Source organism: Vombatus ursinus, unplaced genomic scaffold (genome assembly GCF_900497805.2).
Source record: "Vombatus ursinus unplaced genomic scaffold, bare-nosed wombat genome assembly UNPS02014819.1, whole genome shotgun sequence".
Lineage (NCBI taxonomy): Eukaryota > Metazoa > Chordata > Mammalia > Diprotodontia > Vombatidae > Vombatus > Vombatus ursinus.
Genome location: NW_020954597.1, coordinates 583,902 through 601,871, shown reverse-complemented (window position 1 = coordinate 601,871; position 17,970 = coordinate 583,902). Strand labels below are relative to the sequence as shown.

General features: G+C 56.6%; 2 protein-coding genes and 1 long non-coding RNA gene across 5 annotated transcripts in view; all 3 read left to right on the top strand.

Annotated features, from left to right (window-relative positions):
• Positions 1 to 184, top strand: part of LOC114023944 — a 445-nt gene extending 261 nt beyond the window's left edge. The window contains exon 2 of the long non-coding RNA XR_003566853.1: positions 4 to 184. This is a non-coding gene — a long non-coding RNA (uncharacterized LOC114023944). The remainder of the gene's footprint in view (positions 1 to 3) is intronic.
• The window catches only part of MED12 (mediator complex subunit 12), a 23,725-nt gene extending 7,706 nt beyond the window's left edge, over positions 1 to 16,019 (top strand). The window contains exons 17-44 of the mRNA XM_027836719.1: positions 1,178 to 1,296; positions 1,485 to 1,628; positions 2,263 to 2,426; positions 2,615 to 2,746; positions 3,025 to 3,255; positions 3,408 to 3,552; positions 3,636 to 3,756; positions 3,973 to 4,074; positions 4,785 to 4,898; positions 5,340 to 5,506; positions 5,634 to 5,813; positions 7,121 to 7,192; positions 7,502 to 7,638; positions 7,796 to 7,957; positions 8,225 to 8,336; positions 8,480 to 8,569; positions 8,877 to 8,986; positions 9,223 to 9,358; positions 9,538 to 9,699; positions 10,282 to 10,656; positions 10,789 to 10,936; positions 11,126 to 11,331; positions 11,535 to 11,612; positions 11,698 to 11,915; positions 14,647 to 14,887; positions 15,215 to 15,376; positions 15,540 to 15,621; positions 15,794 to 16,019. Of these exons, the coding sequence (XP_027692520.1) occupies positions 1,178 to 1,296; positions 1,485 to 1,628; positions 2,263 to 2,426; positions 2,615 to 2,746; positions 3,025 to 3,255; positions 3,408 to 3,552; positions 3,636 to 3,756; positions 3,973 to 4,074; positions 4,785 to 4,898; positions 5,340 to 5,506; positions 5,634 to 5,813; positions 7,121 to 7,192; positions 7,502 to 7,638; positions 7,796 to 7,957; positions 8,225 to 8,336; positions 8,480 to 8,569; positions 8,877 to 8,986; positions 9,223 to 9,358; positions 9,538 to 9,699; positions 10,282 to 10,656; positions 10,789 to 10,936; positions 11,126 to 11,331; positions 11,535 to 11,612; positions 11,698 to 11,915; positions 14,647 to 14,887; positions 15,215 to 15,376; positions 15,540 to 15,621; positions 15,794 to 15,837 (4,154 nt within the window). The 3' untranslated portion in view covers positions 15,838 to 16,019. The remainder of the gene's footprint in view (positions 1 to 1,177; positions 1,297 to 1,484; positions 1,629 to 2,262; positions 2,427 to 2,614; positions 2,747 to 3,024; positions 3,256 to 3,407; positions 3,553 to 3,635; positions 3,757 to 3,972; positions 4,075 to 4,784; positions 4,899 to 5,339; positions 5,507 to 5,633; positions 5,814 to 7,120; positions 7,193 to 7,501; positions 7,639 to 7,795; positions 7,958 to 8,224; positions 8,337 to 8,479; positions 8,570 to 8,876; positions 8,987 to 9,222; positions 9,359 to 9,537; positions 9,700 to 10,281; positions 10,657 to 10,788; positions 10,937 to 11,125; positions 11,332 to 11,534; positions 11,613 to 11,697; positions 11,916 to 14,646; positions 14,888 to 15,214; positions 15,377 to 15,539; positions 15,622 to 15,793) is intronic.
• A 1,781-nt stretch (positions 16,020 to 17,800) lies between these two features.
• The window catches only part of NLGN3 (neuroligin 3), an 18,153-nt gene continuing 17,983 nt past the window's right edge, over positions 17,801 to 17,970 (top strand). For all 3 annotated transcript variants that reach the window (XM_027836796.1, XM_027836798.1, XM_027836797.1), the window contains exon 1: positions 17,801 to 17,867. The gene's annotated coding sequence lies outside the window, so the exon portion shown is untranslated. The remainder of the gene's footprint in view (positions 17,868 to 17,970) is intronic.

Below are 17,970 nucleotides of genomic sequence, written 5' to 3'. Positions count from 1 at the left end.
GAGGTGCAGAAGGGTCCCTGGGAGGTGCAGAAGGGTCCCTGGGAGGTACAGACAGGTCCCTGGGAGGCTTGGGGCAGAAGGTTCTCCTCAGAGAAGGAATATACTTCCTGGCAGCTCTTGCCCAGATGGCCTCCCCCTCTGTACTCATTTCTCTTTTGATTAAAAACAAACAAATAAACCACAAGAGATAGATTGCCACATTTTCTTTGGACACAACAGATACTTCTCCCCAAACTCCCTTACAAAATCCATTCCCGAAGAAAGGAGGAACAGTTAGATTGTATATTGTTCCCAGAGAGGGGGAAGACTGCCCTTCAACTGTAGCAGGCAGGGAGGAGCGGGTGGGAGGTGGCCTCAAAGCAACTTGGCTTTTTACTTTGTTGCACTCAGGGTGCATGGTGTTCTCTGGGCTCTGCCTTCTTGGCTCTGTTCTCCACTTGTCCTGATCCTCCCATGCTCCTTGGAGCTCTCTATATTCCTCCTTGCTTATCCCCCTGTAATATTCCATTCCATTCCAATGAACCAGCTGTAACTGGTTTGTTCCCCATTCACTAGGTCCTGATGTGTTTCCCCACTCTTTCATCACAAACAGGATGCTTGTCCAGCTGCTGGGCCTCTCCGGAAGGCCGTCTCTCCGAAGGCCGTCTCTCTGGAGCCTCCTTGGGCTCTAGTTGTACTAGTGTAGGGCAGTTGGCAGCTTTTCTTGCCCAATCTCAAATAGTCTTCCAGAACGATGGAATCTCCCTGCTGTTCCATTCCAAGTGGTGAAGCTGCCTACCTTTCCACAGCCCCTTCAACAATGAGCTGCCCCACCTTTGTCTTGTTGGCTTAGCTTGATGGGTGGGAGGTAATCCTTGAGGATTGTTGGCATTTGCATTTCCTGGGTTATTCAAACCTTTTTTTTCCCAAGAGGTTATTGATTTTATTTCTTCCGTTGAAAACAGTTTCATGGCCTCTGATGAGAGCTTATTCCTTGAAAGTTGTACCCTGACCTCTTAAACTTCAACACTTATTGTGTGTACTGTATACAAAGCAGGCAATAGGCACCAGCCTACCCAGGCCAGCATGTAGCCCTCTACAAGGGCTCCTCTCTAGTCAGTCTCAAATGCCCCATGAGCTTCCCTCCAGTTGCAGTCTGTCCTTTGACTCTCCACCCTTCCCACTGTCCTCCTCACAGGTGGGGAAGATGGCCAGAAGAGGAGACGCAATCGGCCTGAAGCCTTCCCCACAGCAGAGGACATATTCTCCAAATTTCAACACCTTTCACATTATGATCAACACCAAGTCACAGCTCAGGTATGGGCCTTAGGCCTAGGCTTCGACGCCTGGAGCCCTGCCTCCTCACTCTCATTTCCATCCTCCCGTCTCTTCCTTTTGCCTTTTCTTTTCTTTTGAGCAAGCCAAGCCTCCCTAGTGCATCCCCTCCCTTCTCCCCTGGCGCTTCTCAGCTCAGCCGCTCAGCCTCATTGCCCTGCCCTCCCCAGGTCTCCCGGAATGTCCTGGAGCAGATCACAAGCTTTGCCCTTGGCATGTCATACCACCTGCCCCTGGTACAGCACGTACAGTTCATTTTCGACCTCATGGAATATTCACTCAGCATCAGTGGCCTCATCGACTTTGCTATCCAGGTGGGGAGTTGGAGGGCGAGGGCTGGAGAGAGCGTTCCCTGGGGGCATGAGGTCATGATGTAGAACAAGCTAGGCTAGGCTAGGCAGCAGCTAGCAGAAGGCCCAACGTGCAGAGAGTGATGGGAAAATCGTGCAGCAGGCTTGCTCGCACAGCTCACACTCCTATAGGCTCTTAGCTTTTACAAAGCACTTTTCTCACAAGCTACTGAGGTAGGTAGTATCATCCTCATTGGAAAACAGAGGCTTTTCTAGGTATAGAGACTTGGCTGAGGTCACACAGCTAGTAAGTAAATGGAGGAGCTGGGCCTGGGACCCTGGTCTTCTCACGCCAAAGCTATTATCCTCTGTGGCATGCCATACTGGCTCTACCTAATGCTTTGTGACTCCCTGAGGATACCTACATTCTGAGGGCCAGATGAGAGGGAGAGTCCAAAGCCCTTCCCTTCCTCCCCCACCACCAGGTTGCTGGGGAGAACCCTCCCCTGGAGCTGGTTCCTGTGTCGCTAGTCACTGGGGAAGGGCAGTTGTGGGGTAAGGAGCCCAGGATCTGAGAGACTGTCTAAGGAGAGGGCACAGGGCAGAGAAGGGGAGGAAAAAGTCCTCTTCTTACTTTCCTCCCGGCCTCCATTGGCAGCTGCTGAACGAACTGAGCGTGGTGGAGGCCGAGCTGCTTCTCAAATCCTCAGACCTTGTGGGCAGTTACACTACCAGCCTGTGCCTGTGTATCGTGGCTGTGCTGAGGCACTACCATGCCTGCCTCATCCTCAATCAGGACCAGATGGCACAGGTCTTTGAGGGGTGAGCATAGAGGCCTGGAATCCCTTGGGCCAGGGGAGGCCTAATTCCAAAGGCTGAGGGGTTAGTAGAGGAGCAGGTGGGCCCCCCACACCCCATCCCCACCACCTTCCACCCCAGGCCAGGACATGAAGGTCTACCCCTCCCCCAGCCATGAACTAACCCTGCCTTCTTTTTTCATCCCCCATCAGTCTTTGTGGGGTGGTAAAGCATGGCATGAACCGGTCGGATGGCTCCTCTGCAGAACGTTGCATCCTGGCCTATCTGTATGATCTGTATACCTCCTGCAGCCACCTGAAGAGCAAGTTTGGGGAACTCTTCAGGTGAGAGAGGGCTGGAGACCTAGGGACTAGGCCTGCTCCCCCCTCCCCCTTCCTGCCCAGCCTGGGGTGGCCATTCGTGGCCTGGGCCGAGCCCTCCCTGTAGCCCTGGTGCTTCCTGGTCTCCTTGCCTTCCTGAGCCCAGGCACTGATTCGGGGCCCGTTTTGTGTGCCCTGGGGCCCCCTGTCCCTCTTAGTCCGTCCAAGTCTCTGCCCCTCCCCTTACCAGGTCTCCCTCACCCTTGCCATACTATGTTCTCTCCCCGCCCCCCCCCCCCCAGTGACTTTTGCTCAAAGGTGAAGAACACTATCTATTGTAATGTGGAGCCCTCTGAGTCAAACATGCGATGGGCCCCTGAGTTCATGATTGACACACTGGAGAACCCAGCAGCACATACCTTCACCTACTACACCGGGCTGGGCAAGAGCCTCAGTGAGAACCCCGCCAACAGATACAGCTTTGTCTGCAATGCCCTCATGCACGTCTGTGTGGGCCACCATGATCCTGACCGGTATGGGCTGGGCCCAGTGCCCCCGCGGGTGGGGGCAACACCCCTTCTTGCATTCTGCCATTAGGGTGGAGATGGCAATGGAGCTCAAGGCTGGGACTGGTTCAGGGAGAGGAGGCCCTGACTTTTCCCAAGGAATGTCCCCTCTCCCCCAGGGTGAATGACATTGCCATCCTGTGTGCTGAACTGACTGGTTACTGCAAGGCCCTGAGTGCAGAGTGGCTTGGAGTACTGAAGGCCTTATGCTGCTCTTCTAATAATGGCACCTGTGGCTTTAATGACCTGCTCTGCAATGTAGATGTGAGCCTGGGGGAGGAAGTGGAGTGGGCGGGGCGGGGAGGGGGCAGCAGGCCAGGATCTCTGAGCTCACCTTTCTTTCCCAGGTCAGTGACCTGTCTTTTCATGACTCCCTTGCCACCTTTGTTGCCATCCTTATCGCCCGGCAGTGCCTTCTCCTAGAGGATCTCATCCGCTGTGCGGCCATCCCCTCACTGCTCAATGCTGGTGAGTAAGCAGCCGGAGCTCTTCCTGATGCTTTAGAGCCCAGACCCCTTGACTGACTCCTCAGGACAAGCCCTGGCTTCTGGCTTAGACACAGCCTCGTGGCTCCTGGGTTCACTGCCCTACTGACATGTCCCCCAACCCCGTCTGTCCCCGCCCTCCCTTCTGGTCGGGGCAGCCTCGTCTTTCTCTTCGCTCAGTATCGCTTTGCCCCACCAGCCTGCAGCGAACAGGACTCTGAACCGGGTGCCCGCCTCACCTGCCGAATCCTGCTCCATCTCTTTAAGACACCTCAACTCAACCCCTGCCAGGCCGATGGCAGTAAGTAGGCCTGACTGCTGATCCTCGCGAGCCAGGGACTTGGGGATGGTCCTCTGGAGTATCCCACCGACTGCTCCATCCTGTCGCCTGATACACGGGCAGCTAGGTGGTGCAGTACACAGTGCTGTGCAAAAAGTCAGGAATACTGATTTCAAATCTGGCCTGAGACTCTTACTAGTGTGACCCTGGCCAAGGCACTTCACCCTGTCTGCCTCAGTTTCCTCATCTGTAAAAGGAGCTGGAGAAGGAAATGGCAAAGCACTCCAGGATCTCTGCCACGAAAACCTCAAATGGGGCCACAGAGAGCTAGACGTGAACGATCCCCTAATGGGATCTCTCTTAAATTCCAGTCCACTCTTTAGAGGCTGATTTCCCGTTACTCCCCCCCTCATACATTTGGTGTTCCAGCCTACTTGCTGCTCCCTGTATAGGACCTCATATATCCTGTCTCACCCTCTGCCTCGTGGAGCCCTCAGCTCCCTCCAGGCCCAAGGCATGTCCCTTCCTCCATGACGACTCTCTCCCACTTCTGCCAATGACTTGGCACTTATTTGGACTTACTTAGGGGCGTGTGGGGAGTTTCCCCACAGGAGGCTGTAAGGTCCTTGAGGACAGGGCCTTTTTTTTATTTTTTATATTCTTAGTGCCCGGTACACAGTAGGTGCTTGCTTGATCAGGGCTTATTCCATTGACTAGCCTTCTCTCCACAGACAAGCCCGCTGTTGGAATCCGTTCCTCCTGTGATCGGCACCTGTTGGCTGCTTCCCAGAACCGCATTGTAGATGGGGCTGTGTTTGCTGTGCTCAAGGCTGTGTTTGTGCTTGGTAGGGGTTGGGGGGGGAGGGTTGGAGCATGGGCACGGTACCAGCTGAGCCACAGAGGACAGGCTTTCCGCTCCTAGGGCCCAGGTTCTTCACCTTTCTGTATGTCACACACCCCCTTTTACAGTCAGTTTGAGGAAGCCCATGGACCCTGCCTTCTCAGAATAACTTGTTTGGAAACACGTAAAATAAAATACATAGAATTACAAAGAAAACCCATTTTATTTAAATAGAGTTACCAGAAAGTTAAAAAAAACCAAACCCAAGTTCCAGGGCCCCTGGTTAAGAACCCCTGCTCTAGAGGGCGGTCACTTTAGGGAGGCTGGCGAGGGCGGGGCAGGGGAGGGAGGGGCCAGGGGAAGCTGACGGGAGGAGAAGAGTCCCCTTCTTTGGCTCGTGTCCATGCCTGACTGCCTTTCTCCCCTTCTCTTCCCTGGACCATAGGGGATGCCGAGCTGAAGGGCTCAGGCTTCGCCTTAGCAGGAGGGGCAGATGAGCTCCCTGAGGAGGAGGGTGGGGGTGGCCGGAGGCCTGGGGGCCGAAGCTTTTCAGTGGAGACAGCCAGTCTGGATGTTTATGCCAAGTACGTGCTACGCAGCATCTGCCAGCAGGTCAGTGCACCCTTTAGGCTTTAGGCCACTTGATGACCCATCCTCCGGCCCATTCTCATCCTACCCCATTCCTTTCTCCACCTTGTTCCACTCCCCCATAAGCATTTCTTCCCCTTTTCTCCCCCAGGAATGGGTAGGAGAGCGCTGCCTCAAGTCCCTGTGTGAAGACAGCAATGACCTACAGGACCCCGTGCTGAGCAGCGCCCAGGCCCAACGCCTCATGCAGCTCATCTGCTACCCACATCGGCTGCTAGACAATGAGGACGGAGACAACCCCCAGCGGCAGCGAATCAAACGGATTCTCCAGGTATGGGAGAGACACAGCCAAGACGCCAGGCAGGGCGGGAGGTGGGAGGTATGCACTGAGGAGGAGGAAGACGCAGCCGGAGGACGCAGCCAAAGGGCCAGCAGGAGCTGAGGGCAGAGAGCTGGGGGAGGCGTGGGCCGCTTACTGGGCTGAGGACAAGGCCCTGGGCTCAGAAGTTCCCAGTGGTCTCAGCAGTAGCTGGAGATGACCAGCTAAGGGGCCATTGTGGTCAGCAAGTGAGTGGGCTCTGGCATGGACTCATTGCACAGGCGTTCGGTAGAAATCCTGTATGTCACGCCGCTGGGAAGCTGTCGGGGAGGGAGGCCATTTGTGCCCTCCGAGACCCATCTAGTAGGCATCCCACACAGAATGGGAACAGTGGCAGTGAGCATTGACATTGTACTGTCAGCTTTACCCAGCGCCGTCCAGAGATTATATCTCATTGGGTCCTCATAGCAACCCTCGGAAATAGGTGAGGAAACTCAGGTAGACACAGTGGTGAAGTGACTTATCCAGGGTCACACAGCTAGTCAGTGTCCGAGGTCAGAATTGACCCCAGTTCTTCTGGCCTCCAGGTGGGGCTGGCACACTCTTCTCTGTGGCTCTCCCTAGTGGCTTAAATTGTGCTGTGTTAAGTGCAGAGGAGTCTAATACTAGTTCACCCTTCTACACTGGGGCCTAGGGCAGTGCCTTGCCCATGGGGTGCCCAGGGTGAATGCAGACTATTTGAATTGAACCTGATTCAGTGGCACTTTTAAGGTTTGCAACCCCACTCTGAGATAGGACTGCAAGTATTATCCCCAGTTTACAGATGAGGAAACTGAGGCTCCCAGAGGTCGAGTGACCTGCCCAGTTTCGGTAAGCGTCAGAGTCGGGATTCCAGCTCAGGTTTCCTGGCCTCATTTGGGCTTCTTGACATTGCACGCGGCCAGGTTTGTCTGTCCGGTTAGTGTTGTCCTGTCTGAAAGAGCGGGACAAATGACTTCTCTGGGTCCCTTTTTGGTCAGCTCCCATCTTGGTCAGACTTCAAAGTTTTATAATATAGACTTACTTCATTCAAAGCCTGTGAGGTTTAGGTAGTATATGTATGGGCCCCATTTCATTGATGAGGAAAACTGAGGCTCGGGTCGAGTGACTTATATAAGGGTGACCAAAGTAAATGACTTCAATACTCCGCCATGTTGCTTTTGTGACTTTGAAGTTTGGTGCTTCTGGGAACTAGGTTGTGGGAGGTTTGGGTGCAGGGAGAAGGAGGCCAGAGGCTAATGAGGCTGGGGTGTTGGGGTCGGTTGGGACCTGTATTGCAGAATCTAGACCAGTGGACCATGCGGCAATCCTCCCTGGAGCTGCAGCTCATGATCAAACAGACCCCTAACAATGTGAGTACTAAAGTGCTCCCTTCTCCCCTTCCTACCCCTGCCTGGGGGTGGGGGGGGGGGGGGGGGGGGAGGGGGGGGGAGGGGGGAGAGGGGGGTGGGCGGGGGTGATCTAGGTGGGGAGATGAGGTAGAGAGCAGGGGGGCGGTAGAGAAAATAGAGATGCTGGAGGGCAGGATTTCCAATGGAGTCCTGTCCCCCACCCTGCCATCTGCCCTCCTCCTCCTCCACCCCTGCCATCACCCCCCACCATCCGCCCTCCCGCGCCTCCAGCTGGCTATGTAGCCCTCCCATCCCCCTCGTCCTCCCCAGGAGATGAATTCCCTCCTGGAGAACATTGCCAAAGCTACCATTGAGGTTTTCCAGCAGTCAGCAGAGACGGGGGCAGCCGCAGGAGGCCCTGCTGCCACTGTGCCCCCCAGCAACAACAAGGCTAAGCCTGTTCTCAGGTGGGATGGAAGCCTTTCGGGGGGCCCCCATATCCCCATGGAGACACTGGCATGGACTCCTGGGAGGGGGAGGGGGATCCCTACTGGCCCTGCCTGCCACACTCTGCTCACCCCTGACCTGACACAATCATGTCTGCCTTCCTCCCCCCAACCCCAGTTCCCTGGAGCGCTCTGGGGTGTGGCTAGTGGCTCCGCTCATTGCCAAGCTGCCCACCTCCGTGCAGGGCCATGTGCTGAAAGCCGCTGGGGAAGAGCTGGAGAAGGGGCAGCACCTGGGCTCCTCTTCCCGAAAGGAGCGGGACAGGCAGAAACAGAAGAGGTGAGTGGGCAGTGGAGGACCAGAGTGGATCGGGCTGGAGTGGAGGAGATTACAAGGAGCAAATGCAGAGTTGGCAGCTAGGTGGGAGATCAGATAGGGGACAGGCCTGGCCTGAGGACACAGAGCTCAATCCCAGGGAGTAGAAGCTGGGGCCTAGAGGACAGCTGCTGAGCTCTAGGAACTGGAGGGGAAGCCCGCTTAAAAGCAGGGACGTTCCGAGAAGCCTCATCTCCAACCTCTACTCCCTCTTTCGGCTTCTTCCGCTAGCATGTCCCTGCTGAGCCAGCAGCCCTTCTTGTCCCTGGTGCTGACTTGTCTGAAGGGGCAGGACGAGCAGCGTGAGGGCCTCCTCACCTCCCTCTACAGCCAGGTACACCAGGTACGCACAGTAACCTAGCGTGGGCTGGACCCGGCTGGGTGCGGGCAGTGGCGGGGCACAGCTACTGCTGTGGCATGCTTCCCAAAGGGCAGACCCTGCCTGCCCACTCCACAACGGCGTGGCTCTACCTGGCTTTTTCCTAGATTGTTAACAACTGGCGGGATGACCAATACTTGGACAATTGTAAGCCCAAGCAACTGATGCATGAGGCCCTGAAGCTGAGGCTTAACCTGGTGAGCCCTGGGGACCGGGGCCGGGGCCGGGGCCGGGGGCAGGGCTCAGGGGCCAACACTGAGGGAGCGGGAGTCCTGGCACCTCTGGGGGTGGGGGGAAGAGGACCACCAGCTGCCCCAAAGCGGGAGAGAGGGCAGACTGGCAGACTCGAGCCTGGGTTGAGCGCTGCCCACAAAATGCAGACAGCGCCACCACGCCGCGCCCCGCCCCCCCCTCGGCTGCCTTATTTTCCAGACGAGGATATTGAGATCCAGAGGAGGGGCCTCACGCTCACTTTCGGTCAACTTTTGCCTGTGACCCTGGCAGGTAGGGGGCATGTTTGACACGGTCCAGCGAAGCACCCAGCAGACTACCGAGTGGGCCGTTCTGCTCCTGGAGATCATCATCAGCGGCACCGTCGACATGCAGTCCAACAAGTAACGCCTCCCCCAAATCCCAGCCCGGCCACCGAATAGTCCCCACTTTGATGTACCCCCACAGGTCCCCGTCCCCCCCATCCACACTGCAAGCTGCTGCCTCCCATGGATACCTTGGCCTAGTCTGGCAAAAACCTTGCTCTCATCCTGTCCCCGTGTCCCCCACCCTCTCTGTCTGTGTGTGTGTGTGCCTGTCTGAGTGTGTGGCCTCGTGCGTATACCGACGTCTCCTGCAGTGAACTCTTCACCACTGTGCTGGATATGCTGAGTGTGCTGATCAATGGGACATTGGCTGCAGACATGTCCAGCATTTCTCAGGGAAGCATGGAGGAAAACAAACGGGCATACATGAATTTGGTGAAGAAATTACGGGTGAGTGGGGGGCTGGAGGGGGGCTCCCTGGGGCTGGCACCCTAGTCTCCAGCTTCGATTCCCTAGCCCTTTGTTCTAAGCCGAACTCTGGCCTGCCTTCAGTTTGCTTCCTCTCCTGGTTTTTTGGGGCAGGAGTGGTTCCTGACCCCGGGCCCTTCCCTGCCTTCTTGTGCCTGCAGAAGGAGCTAGGGGAACGCCAATCCGACAGTCTGGAAAAGGTACGCCAGCTCCTGCCGCTGCCCAAGCAGACGCGAGACGTCATCACCTGCGAGCCGCAGGGCTCCCTCATTGACACCAAAGGCAATAAGATTGCTGGCTTTGATTCGATCTTCAAGAAGGAGGCATGTTCCACTCCCTTTCATGGGTCCACCCAGCCTGACTCTCCCTCTCCCTGGCCATGAGCTCTCACTTGGCTGGTCCCTGGCAAGGCCTCTCTGGATTCCGGGGGACACTCTTGCCTTCATTGATCACTTGATGGGTCTTTCCCACCACCCTCCCTGCCTGCCTGAAGTACCACTCACCTCTCTCCCTAGTTCTTTCACTTTTCCAACCATGTCTGTGCACCCTGTCCCCTTCTTTGTACCCCATGTGACTTTCCTTGCCCAAGGTGAGTCCTCCCGTCCCCTCCCTCGCTATAGCCAGCTCATGTGGATGGCTGGTGGCCCAGATCGAGATGAAGTGGAACAGGAGAGTTTCTGTTCAGCAAGCAGTCACTAAGAGCCCGCTAAGGCTAAGGCACTAGGCGCAGAAGCACCCACGTGTCCATTACAGTCAGACACACATTTTCTCATCTCTTTGCACCCACTCCTTTAGCCTTGCATCTGCCTCTAATGCAGCAGCTAGCTCTCTCCTCATGTGCCACAGTCTCTCTGTCCTGTGTTTCCAGGGTTTCACGCACATTGTCTCTCTCTCTCACTGGGCAGGGCCTCCAAGTCTCCACCAAGCAGAAGATCTCACCTTGGGACCTCTTTGAAGGATTGAAGCCATCAGCACCGCTGTCCTGGGGCTGGTTTGGGACTGTGCGTGTAGACCGGCGGGTGGCAAGGGGGGAGGAGCAGCAGCGCCTCTTGCTCTACCATACCCACTTGCGACCTCGGCCCCGGACCTACTACCTGGAGCCGCTGCCGCTGCCCCCAGAGGACGAAGAGCCACCTGCCCCAACTCTCCTGGAGCCAGAGAAGAAGGCACCTGAGCCCCCCAAACCTGACAAGGCTGGGGCAGCTCCCCCTAGCACAGAGGAGCGCAAGAAGAAGCCTCCCAAAAGCAAGAAGCGTCCACAGGCAGCCAGCAAGGCTGAGGTCAGCTCTCTGCCCGCTCTCAAGATCTTGGGGGGTGGGCACTTAAGCCACAAAAGAAATTGACTGTATAGCTTCAGGCTCTTCCCCATTTCCCCCACTCACTCACTATCTCTTCTCTCTTGCCACATGCAGGACTATGGACTGGGCCCAGGACGGAGTGGCTCCTACGTTCCGGTGCCCACAGACCTCCTGCATCATGCCACTGGGAGCTCCATATCTCGCTTTGGCTACCCCCAGACACCTGTGACTCTTTACACCCAGAACCAGCCTCTGCCTGCAGGTGAGTGCCAGCTCTAGTGGGGAGGGGCGTCCAGCTGAGTAGGGCCTTTTGACGGCCGCCTGGCTGCTCCCTGCCTGGCTTTGGCAGACGGTGGTTGGCCACTATTCTGAGCCACCACAGCCTCCATTAGAGCCCTGTGCCTACTTCTGAGCCCTCTGCTCTCTCAGTTCAGCCTCTTCTCCTTGGCAGGGGGCCCTCGCCTGGATACCACATATCGCCCGGTAAGGATGCCAGTACCCAAGCTCCAGACCCGACCATCGTACTCTGGGGTGTTACCTTCACCCATAACTGGGGTCATAAGTATTGACCCTTCCTACAAGACTCCTGTGTACCGGCAACAGCAGCCTCCAGTGCCACAGGGTCAACTCCTACGTCAGCAGCTCCAGGCCAAGCTGGTAAGAGGGGTGGAAGGGAGAGGCTTTAGGAAAAGGGGCGTGGGATAGGGAGGGCATGGAAAGGGCCCTGAGGTGTCCAGGTTCCATCCAGAGCAGATGTTTAGGGTGGGAAATGTGTAGAAGGAGATCTTGGAAAGGAGGGGATCAAGGCAGGGAAAGGGAAAGGGGAGAAGGCCAAGTCTCTGTGTCCTTTCCCTTTACAGAGTCAGGGGATGTTAGGCCAACCACCTGTCCGCCAGATGACCCCAAATTCCTCCTATGGTTCACTGCAGGCTTCTCAGGTAAGGCACAAGGAGTAAGGAAGGGAGAAGGGACCAAAGACTTTGGAGTTTTCTTGGTTCTGACCTGTTCTCCTGTTCTTCCCAGGGCTATACTCCCTATGGTTCCCACATTGGACTACAGCAGCACACTGGCCCAGCAGGCACAATGGTGCCCCCCAGCTACTCCAGCCAGCCTTATCAGAGCCCTCATCCTGCTGCCAATCCCACTCTTGTGGACCCTGCACGCCACCTCCAGCAGAGGCCCAGTGGCTATGTGCACCAGCAGGCCCCAGGCTATGGGCATGGGCTGCCCACCACTCAAAGGTAGCTAAGGGTATTGATGGGGGCTCAGAACTGGGGACCTAGGGAAAGGGGGTGAGGTGGGGAGTACCACTGATGGCAGAGGTACATTTGGATTAGGAATGTGTATATGACCAGTCTTGGGACTACTGGTCATGCACCTTGAGACTCCAGTAAAATGAATCTGCCTTCAGATCCTAAAATCTTAGCATTCAAAGGGACCTTAGGGTTACCCAGTCTACCAGAGTCCCAAGAGGTTTTTGACTTAGTAGGGAGCTGCAAGGGGTGTGTGTGTGTGTGTGTGTGTGTGTGTGTGTGTGTGTGTGTGATTGTGTGTGTGTGTGGCCACATGCTGCTAGGTGGGCATTGTGAAGAGATTCAGTATAACTCAGGCATGGTCCCTGCCCTCAAAGGCCATGCCATCTAGAATGGGGAAAAGATACCAACCCAGACATACTTCTCATGTAATATTGTGTGGCTTTTGAGGGGGGGTGGGATGAGAAAGTCAGGTGGGCTCACCCCAGGAGGAGGGAAGCCGCCTCCTCCCAACAGTGCAAACAGCTTTCCCATAGGACTGGAAGGACTGTACCTGGGCGAGAAAGGCGGGCAGAGACTGCCGTTGAAGGCCTAGGGAAGCAGCCTGAGCTGAGACAGCCTAGGGGGTGTTCTGGGTCAGAAAGGGAATCAAGAAGAAAAGGCTGTGAACAAATTCCCCTTTGATTGGGCAGCAGTGCCCAGTCAAAGCTGTCACCACAATGGCAGGAACATAATGACATGCCATGATCGTCATCCTAGTTCCCAGTCAGAGCACAGCAGTTCTGGAGGAGAGAGAGAGAGGCATCAACAGCCCCGTTTTACAGATGAAGAGAGTAAGGATCTGAGAAGGAAGCCACTTGCCCATGGCCACCAAGTTGTTAAGCATCTACAGCAGTCGTAAAGCCCTTAGGATTCAACGCCACTTCCTCTGACTCCTAACCCCTAGCTCTTTCCAGTATTCCTTGCTATGTCAGTAATGTGGCCTGGAGAAGCCTGGAACAGGAGGGGGAAAAGGGCAAGTAGCATCTGGTTGACCATGGAGCGGCACAGAGTATGAAGATAATAGTTACTGTCCATGCAAGAACACAGAGCCCTTAAAGGTCCAGAGGCAGGAATGACTAGACCACTGGAGAGGGGCAGCAGTCAGGAGAGCAGTTGGCCTCAAGTTGGAGGTCGAGATTGTGTTGGGAAGCATTGGGAGACGGATCTGCTGATAGAAGGCCTTGAATGGCAGGCTTGAGGTATTTAGACCCGATCCAGTAGGAAATAGGGAGCCATGGGCAGTTTTTGATCAGGGTGAGGACCTGAAGAAATAAGTGATTTAGAAAAATGAATATGCCAGCGCAGTTGTGGAAGAGGGCTCATGGGAGAAAGAGCCTGACAGTAGCGGGGTGGGAGCAGCTCTAGGAGGCTGCCATATTGAGCACAAAAGGAAGGGATGGCAACCTGGACTAATTGTAGCAGCAGTGGGGATGGAAAAGGAAGAGATGGATTTGAGAGCTGAACAAGACAAAAGAGGACTTGGTGACTCTGTCACCGAGGATATGGGGCCTGCGAGAGCCATCGGTGACCGGGAATCTTCCCACTAGGGGGGCCTGTTGATAGCTGAGGCGTTATTGGTGAGGAGGAAGGCCACCATTTGCTTGGTATTTGTTTTTCCTTTGCAAAGGAGTTCTGGATGCTTCTGAATGCTATTGCTCGGGGCAGCCAGGTGGCACAGTGGATAGAGCACCGGCCCTGGATTCAGGAGGACCTGAGTTCAAATCTGGCCTCAGACACATAACACTTACTAGCTGTGTGACCCTGGGCAAGTCACTTAACCCCGTTGCCTAACCAAAAACAAACGAACAAACAAACAAACAAAAACACTATTGCTGCCATTTGTCAGTGCTCCCAGCCACTCCAGACCTTGTCTGTGCCCAACAGCAAACATCTCTGTCATGTAGCTTGGCCCAACTCTCCTGGGAGGAGGGAGGGAGGGAGGGAGGGAGGGAGGGAGGTATATCCTCCCAGCAGGCCTTTGAATGACTGGCTGATTCTTGACCTTGTTAAGTTGGAGGTAGGGAAAAGTGGGAAACAGGAAGTTGGGTGCACGTGCAAGGTTGATGCTGGAGGGATGTAGCTGTATTTGGGACTGGTTGGTGTAGGGATGATGGTGAAAGGCTTGGCCGTAGCTGAGTCTCTGAGGCAGTGAAAGTATTGGACGAGAGAGGAAAAGGCCGATTGGTCTGGGCCCAGGGGGGCAAGCAGAGAAGAGGCAGAAGAAGGGAGAAGAATCAAAGAAAGAATCCACATATACAAAGGCTGGTAATGAAGGAGAAAAACTTCACCTACCATAGTCTTGCGAGAGGAGGGAGGTATGGGGAAAGTCTCTGATCTTCAAGGCCCAGGCAAAGAGACTGATGAACAGATCAAGTCTAATCTGTGCATGTCCTCCACTCCCAAGGCCTGCTTTTCCTTCCTCCCTGAAGCCCAGACAGAAAACTGGCTGCCGATGGCTAGCGGGAAGAATTGACATGGAAAGGCAGGCAGACAATGCCAAGGTGCTAGGATGCTGTCTCTCTCTCCCCCTGGAGGTCTCTCAAGAGCCCGAGACTATTCTGCCTGGGCTGGGGATGAATGCTTATCCTTGCAGGCAGGAGAATGGATAAGATGATCCCTTCCAGCTCAAGGTACCAGTGGACTTTTCCTTTCCTTGGTGCTCTGCCCTGTCCTGCAGGTTTGCCCACCAGTCACTACAGCAAACATCTATGATGGGGACCATGACCCCCTTGAGTGCTCAGGGGGTTCCCACCGGGGTTCGCCCCAGTCCCATCTTGCCTGAGCAGCAGCAGCAGCCGCAGCAGCCGCAGCCGCCGCCGCCGCCGCCACCGCCGCCGCCGCCGCAGCAGCAGCAGCAGCAGCAGCAGCAGTACCACATTCGGCAGCAGCAACAGCAGCAGCAGCAGCAGATCCTGAGGGTGAGTGGGAGGTAGGGCTGGCCCTAGGCCTCGGATTTCATCAGCTGACTGTATCGGGGGCCTTGGGCTCAGCCACTTATCCCTCCCCACCCCACCCCACCCCACGCCCAGGATGGAGGAGGGCCAGGGGTTTGAGGCCTGGCCACGCTCCCTGGGGAACTCCGGCAGGAGGGAGTCGGGTTGCCTCCCCGAGAAACTGCCCCTTAGGGCCTGTGAAAGCACTGGTTAGGGGCAAAATGGAGATCCCGCAGAGCTCCCTCCCTTCCTTCTGCCCCTAAACCTGACTCAACTTGGACCCAATTGTGTCCCCTTTTTCTACTCCGGTAGCAGCAGCAGCAGCAGCAGCAGCAGCAGCAGCAGCAGCAGCAGCAACAGCAGCAGCAGCAGGCGGCACCCCCGCCACCTCAGCCACAGCCGCAGCCCCAGGTAGCCGCCGTGCCACAGCCCCAGGCTCAGGGACAGCCGCCCGGGCTGGGCATGCAGCCCATTGTGAGTGGGACAGGGGCAGGGCCAGGGAGGAATGGGGGGAAGCGTGGGAGGAGGCGTGGGCCGAAGGCTGGGAGTGCCAAGTGCCGGGCAGCAGGAGGATTCGGGGAGGACACCCCCATGCAAGGGCAGGTGTGATCAGGATCTTTCTCCCCTGTCCCCTTAGTTCCAGCGGCAGGGCCTTCAGCAGACCCAGCAGCAGCAGCAGACAGCAGCCCTGGTCCGGCAGCTGCAGCAGCAGCTCTCCAGTAAGCTGGCTCCCTCCTTCCTCAGGAGCATGCTGCTCCACCCTTGGGTTCTGGGGGCTTCTCCCTAATGGGGAGGGGGAGGAGAAGTCAGGTACCCCTCAGAGCAGCCCCTCCTTGCCCATCTGACCTTGCCCCTTGCTGTCCCAGCCCTGATCATCTCTGATCTCTACAGATACCCAGCCTCAGCCCAACACCAACATGTTTGGACGATACTAAGCCACCCGAAGGAGCTGCCTGTTGACTGGACCCGACCCTGGCCCCTTCCTTGGGCTCCGTTTTTAATGAGTTTTTAGTATTTTTGTTAAGATGAGGCTGCCGCGTTGTCGGGTTTTGTACGCTATTTATACAGACACCCCGGGGCTGGCTGCAGCACCCAATACACAGAGCCTCTTTGCAAAGGGAGTGTTTGGGCTCTGTGTTCGCTGGGATAGGGGTGGGTGGCTGGGGCTTAGGGGAAGATGTAAAAGTCATAGGTGACATAGCCTAGGACGTGGTATCGAAAGGGGTCTTAGAGGTCGTGAAGCCCAACCCCCAAGGCCTTCAGCCCGTTTTTCCCCAGTTCATAAAGTCAAAGATTTCAAGCTGAACCTTAGAGGCCATTAAGTCCAACCTCCTGATCTTACAGAGGAGGAAACTGAGGCCCAGAAGGGTTAAATGACTTGTCCAGGATCACATTAAGTGTCTAAGGCAGAATTTGAACCTAGGACTTCTAACTCCAAGCCCACACCTCTTTTCCCTATCTGGGGAATGCCCGTTGGCCTGACGATCAACTTCTTACGGGGAGGTGGAGATATTCTGCCCCGTGTAGCCCCAGCAGGGAAGAGGTCCCCCGGGCCCAACTCTCAGTCTCAAAGCTCCCCTTGACAATGAGGCAGGAGCCATTGAAAGGGGACTTTGCCAGCTGCTCGCCGAAGGGGCTGATGTGTTCCCTGTGTCTTCTGTCATCTGCCGTGTAGGTAGATGAGTCTTTTGGTTAGTTTTCAGAGACTCTCCTGAGCTGTTGGGGTTGGGTGGGTGGGGGGGGGGGGGCCTTGATTCTTGCCATTACACAAAAGGAAGAGCTTAAGGACAGGCCCTGGTTAATGTGCATAGAAGCAAGTGAGGAGCTAGGTTGGGCCAGAAGTGGGTTAGGATGAGAGTTGCCTGGGGCCAGCCAGAGTTCTAGGCGATATCTCTTCCCCAGATGAGTCCTTGGCCATCCCCAAAGCCTAAGGGTGGTAGGGTAGGGCTAACAATGCCTTTGGTAAATGACCTTGAGTGAGGAAGCAGTGTCCAGACCCCAGAGCTGACCCACACTAATGGGAGGTGCTGGGTGACCAGGGCCAAGGCACAGATCCAACCCTCAAGTCATTGAAAAGAAAAAGACAAGATTTGGGGATTGGGAGAGTCATTACTCATGGGGATCGAATGACACCCCCCCCCCCCACTTTGGAAGAACCTGGGAAAAGCAGTGTGCCCAAGGTGGGAGGGGTGGCGTGGTGTCTGCCCTCTGGGGCACGGAGCAGGGATGCAGCCTTCTACCTCTCTCCTGGTGGGCCAACATCCTGGGCCTGTCAGGGGATAGAAGGTCAGCTGGGAAGTGGGCTCAGAGGCATTTGGAGGTCAGCAGGGCTTCCGTCCCAACTAGTGGATGGATGGATGGATGGATGGATGGGTGGATGGATGGATGGATGGGTGGATGGATGGATGGATGGATGGATGGATGGATGGATGGATGGGTGGATGGATGGATGGGTGGATGATGGGCCATGGGCCACAGCAGCAGACCGAACAGGACTCCCTGGGGCGCCAATAAAGATGGCCAGAGCCCGAGGAGGGAAGAGGGAAGCGGGCAGACCGGGTAGACCCGGCCGTGCTTCATTCGTTCCTTCATTCCCTTCTCCCCAGATGGTCCCCGACGCGTCGGGCCAAGCGGGCAAAGGGCTACAGGAGAGCAGTGAGGGCTGCTCTGGGCACCGGGATGGGCCTCGGTTTCTCTCCGGTGCCGCGGCGGGAGGGCGTGGCGGGGTGGCGGGAAGGCGGCCCGGCGCCCAAGGAGTTAATGGCGGGGACCCCGCCCCCACGCGCCGCGCGCCCCCGCGGAGCGCGGGCACAGCGAGGCTGCCGGCGAACGGATCGGCGGGGACTGGGCTGCGGAGCCCGAGCGGCCGCCTCGGAGGCCCCGCCGCCGCCGCCGCCGCAGCGGCTCCGCTTCCACGACAGCGATCGCCATGGCCGCTCCGCGTGCTGCCCTGCCCGGGCCAGAGGTGAGGCCGCTGCGGGGCCCCCCTAGCCCCCCGCCTCCAACCGGTCCCGCAGAGAACCGCCGTCCGCGCGGCGGCCCCCAGCCCGCAGCTACCCCCCCCCCCC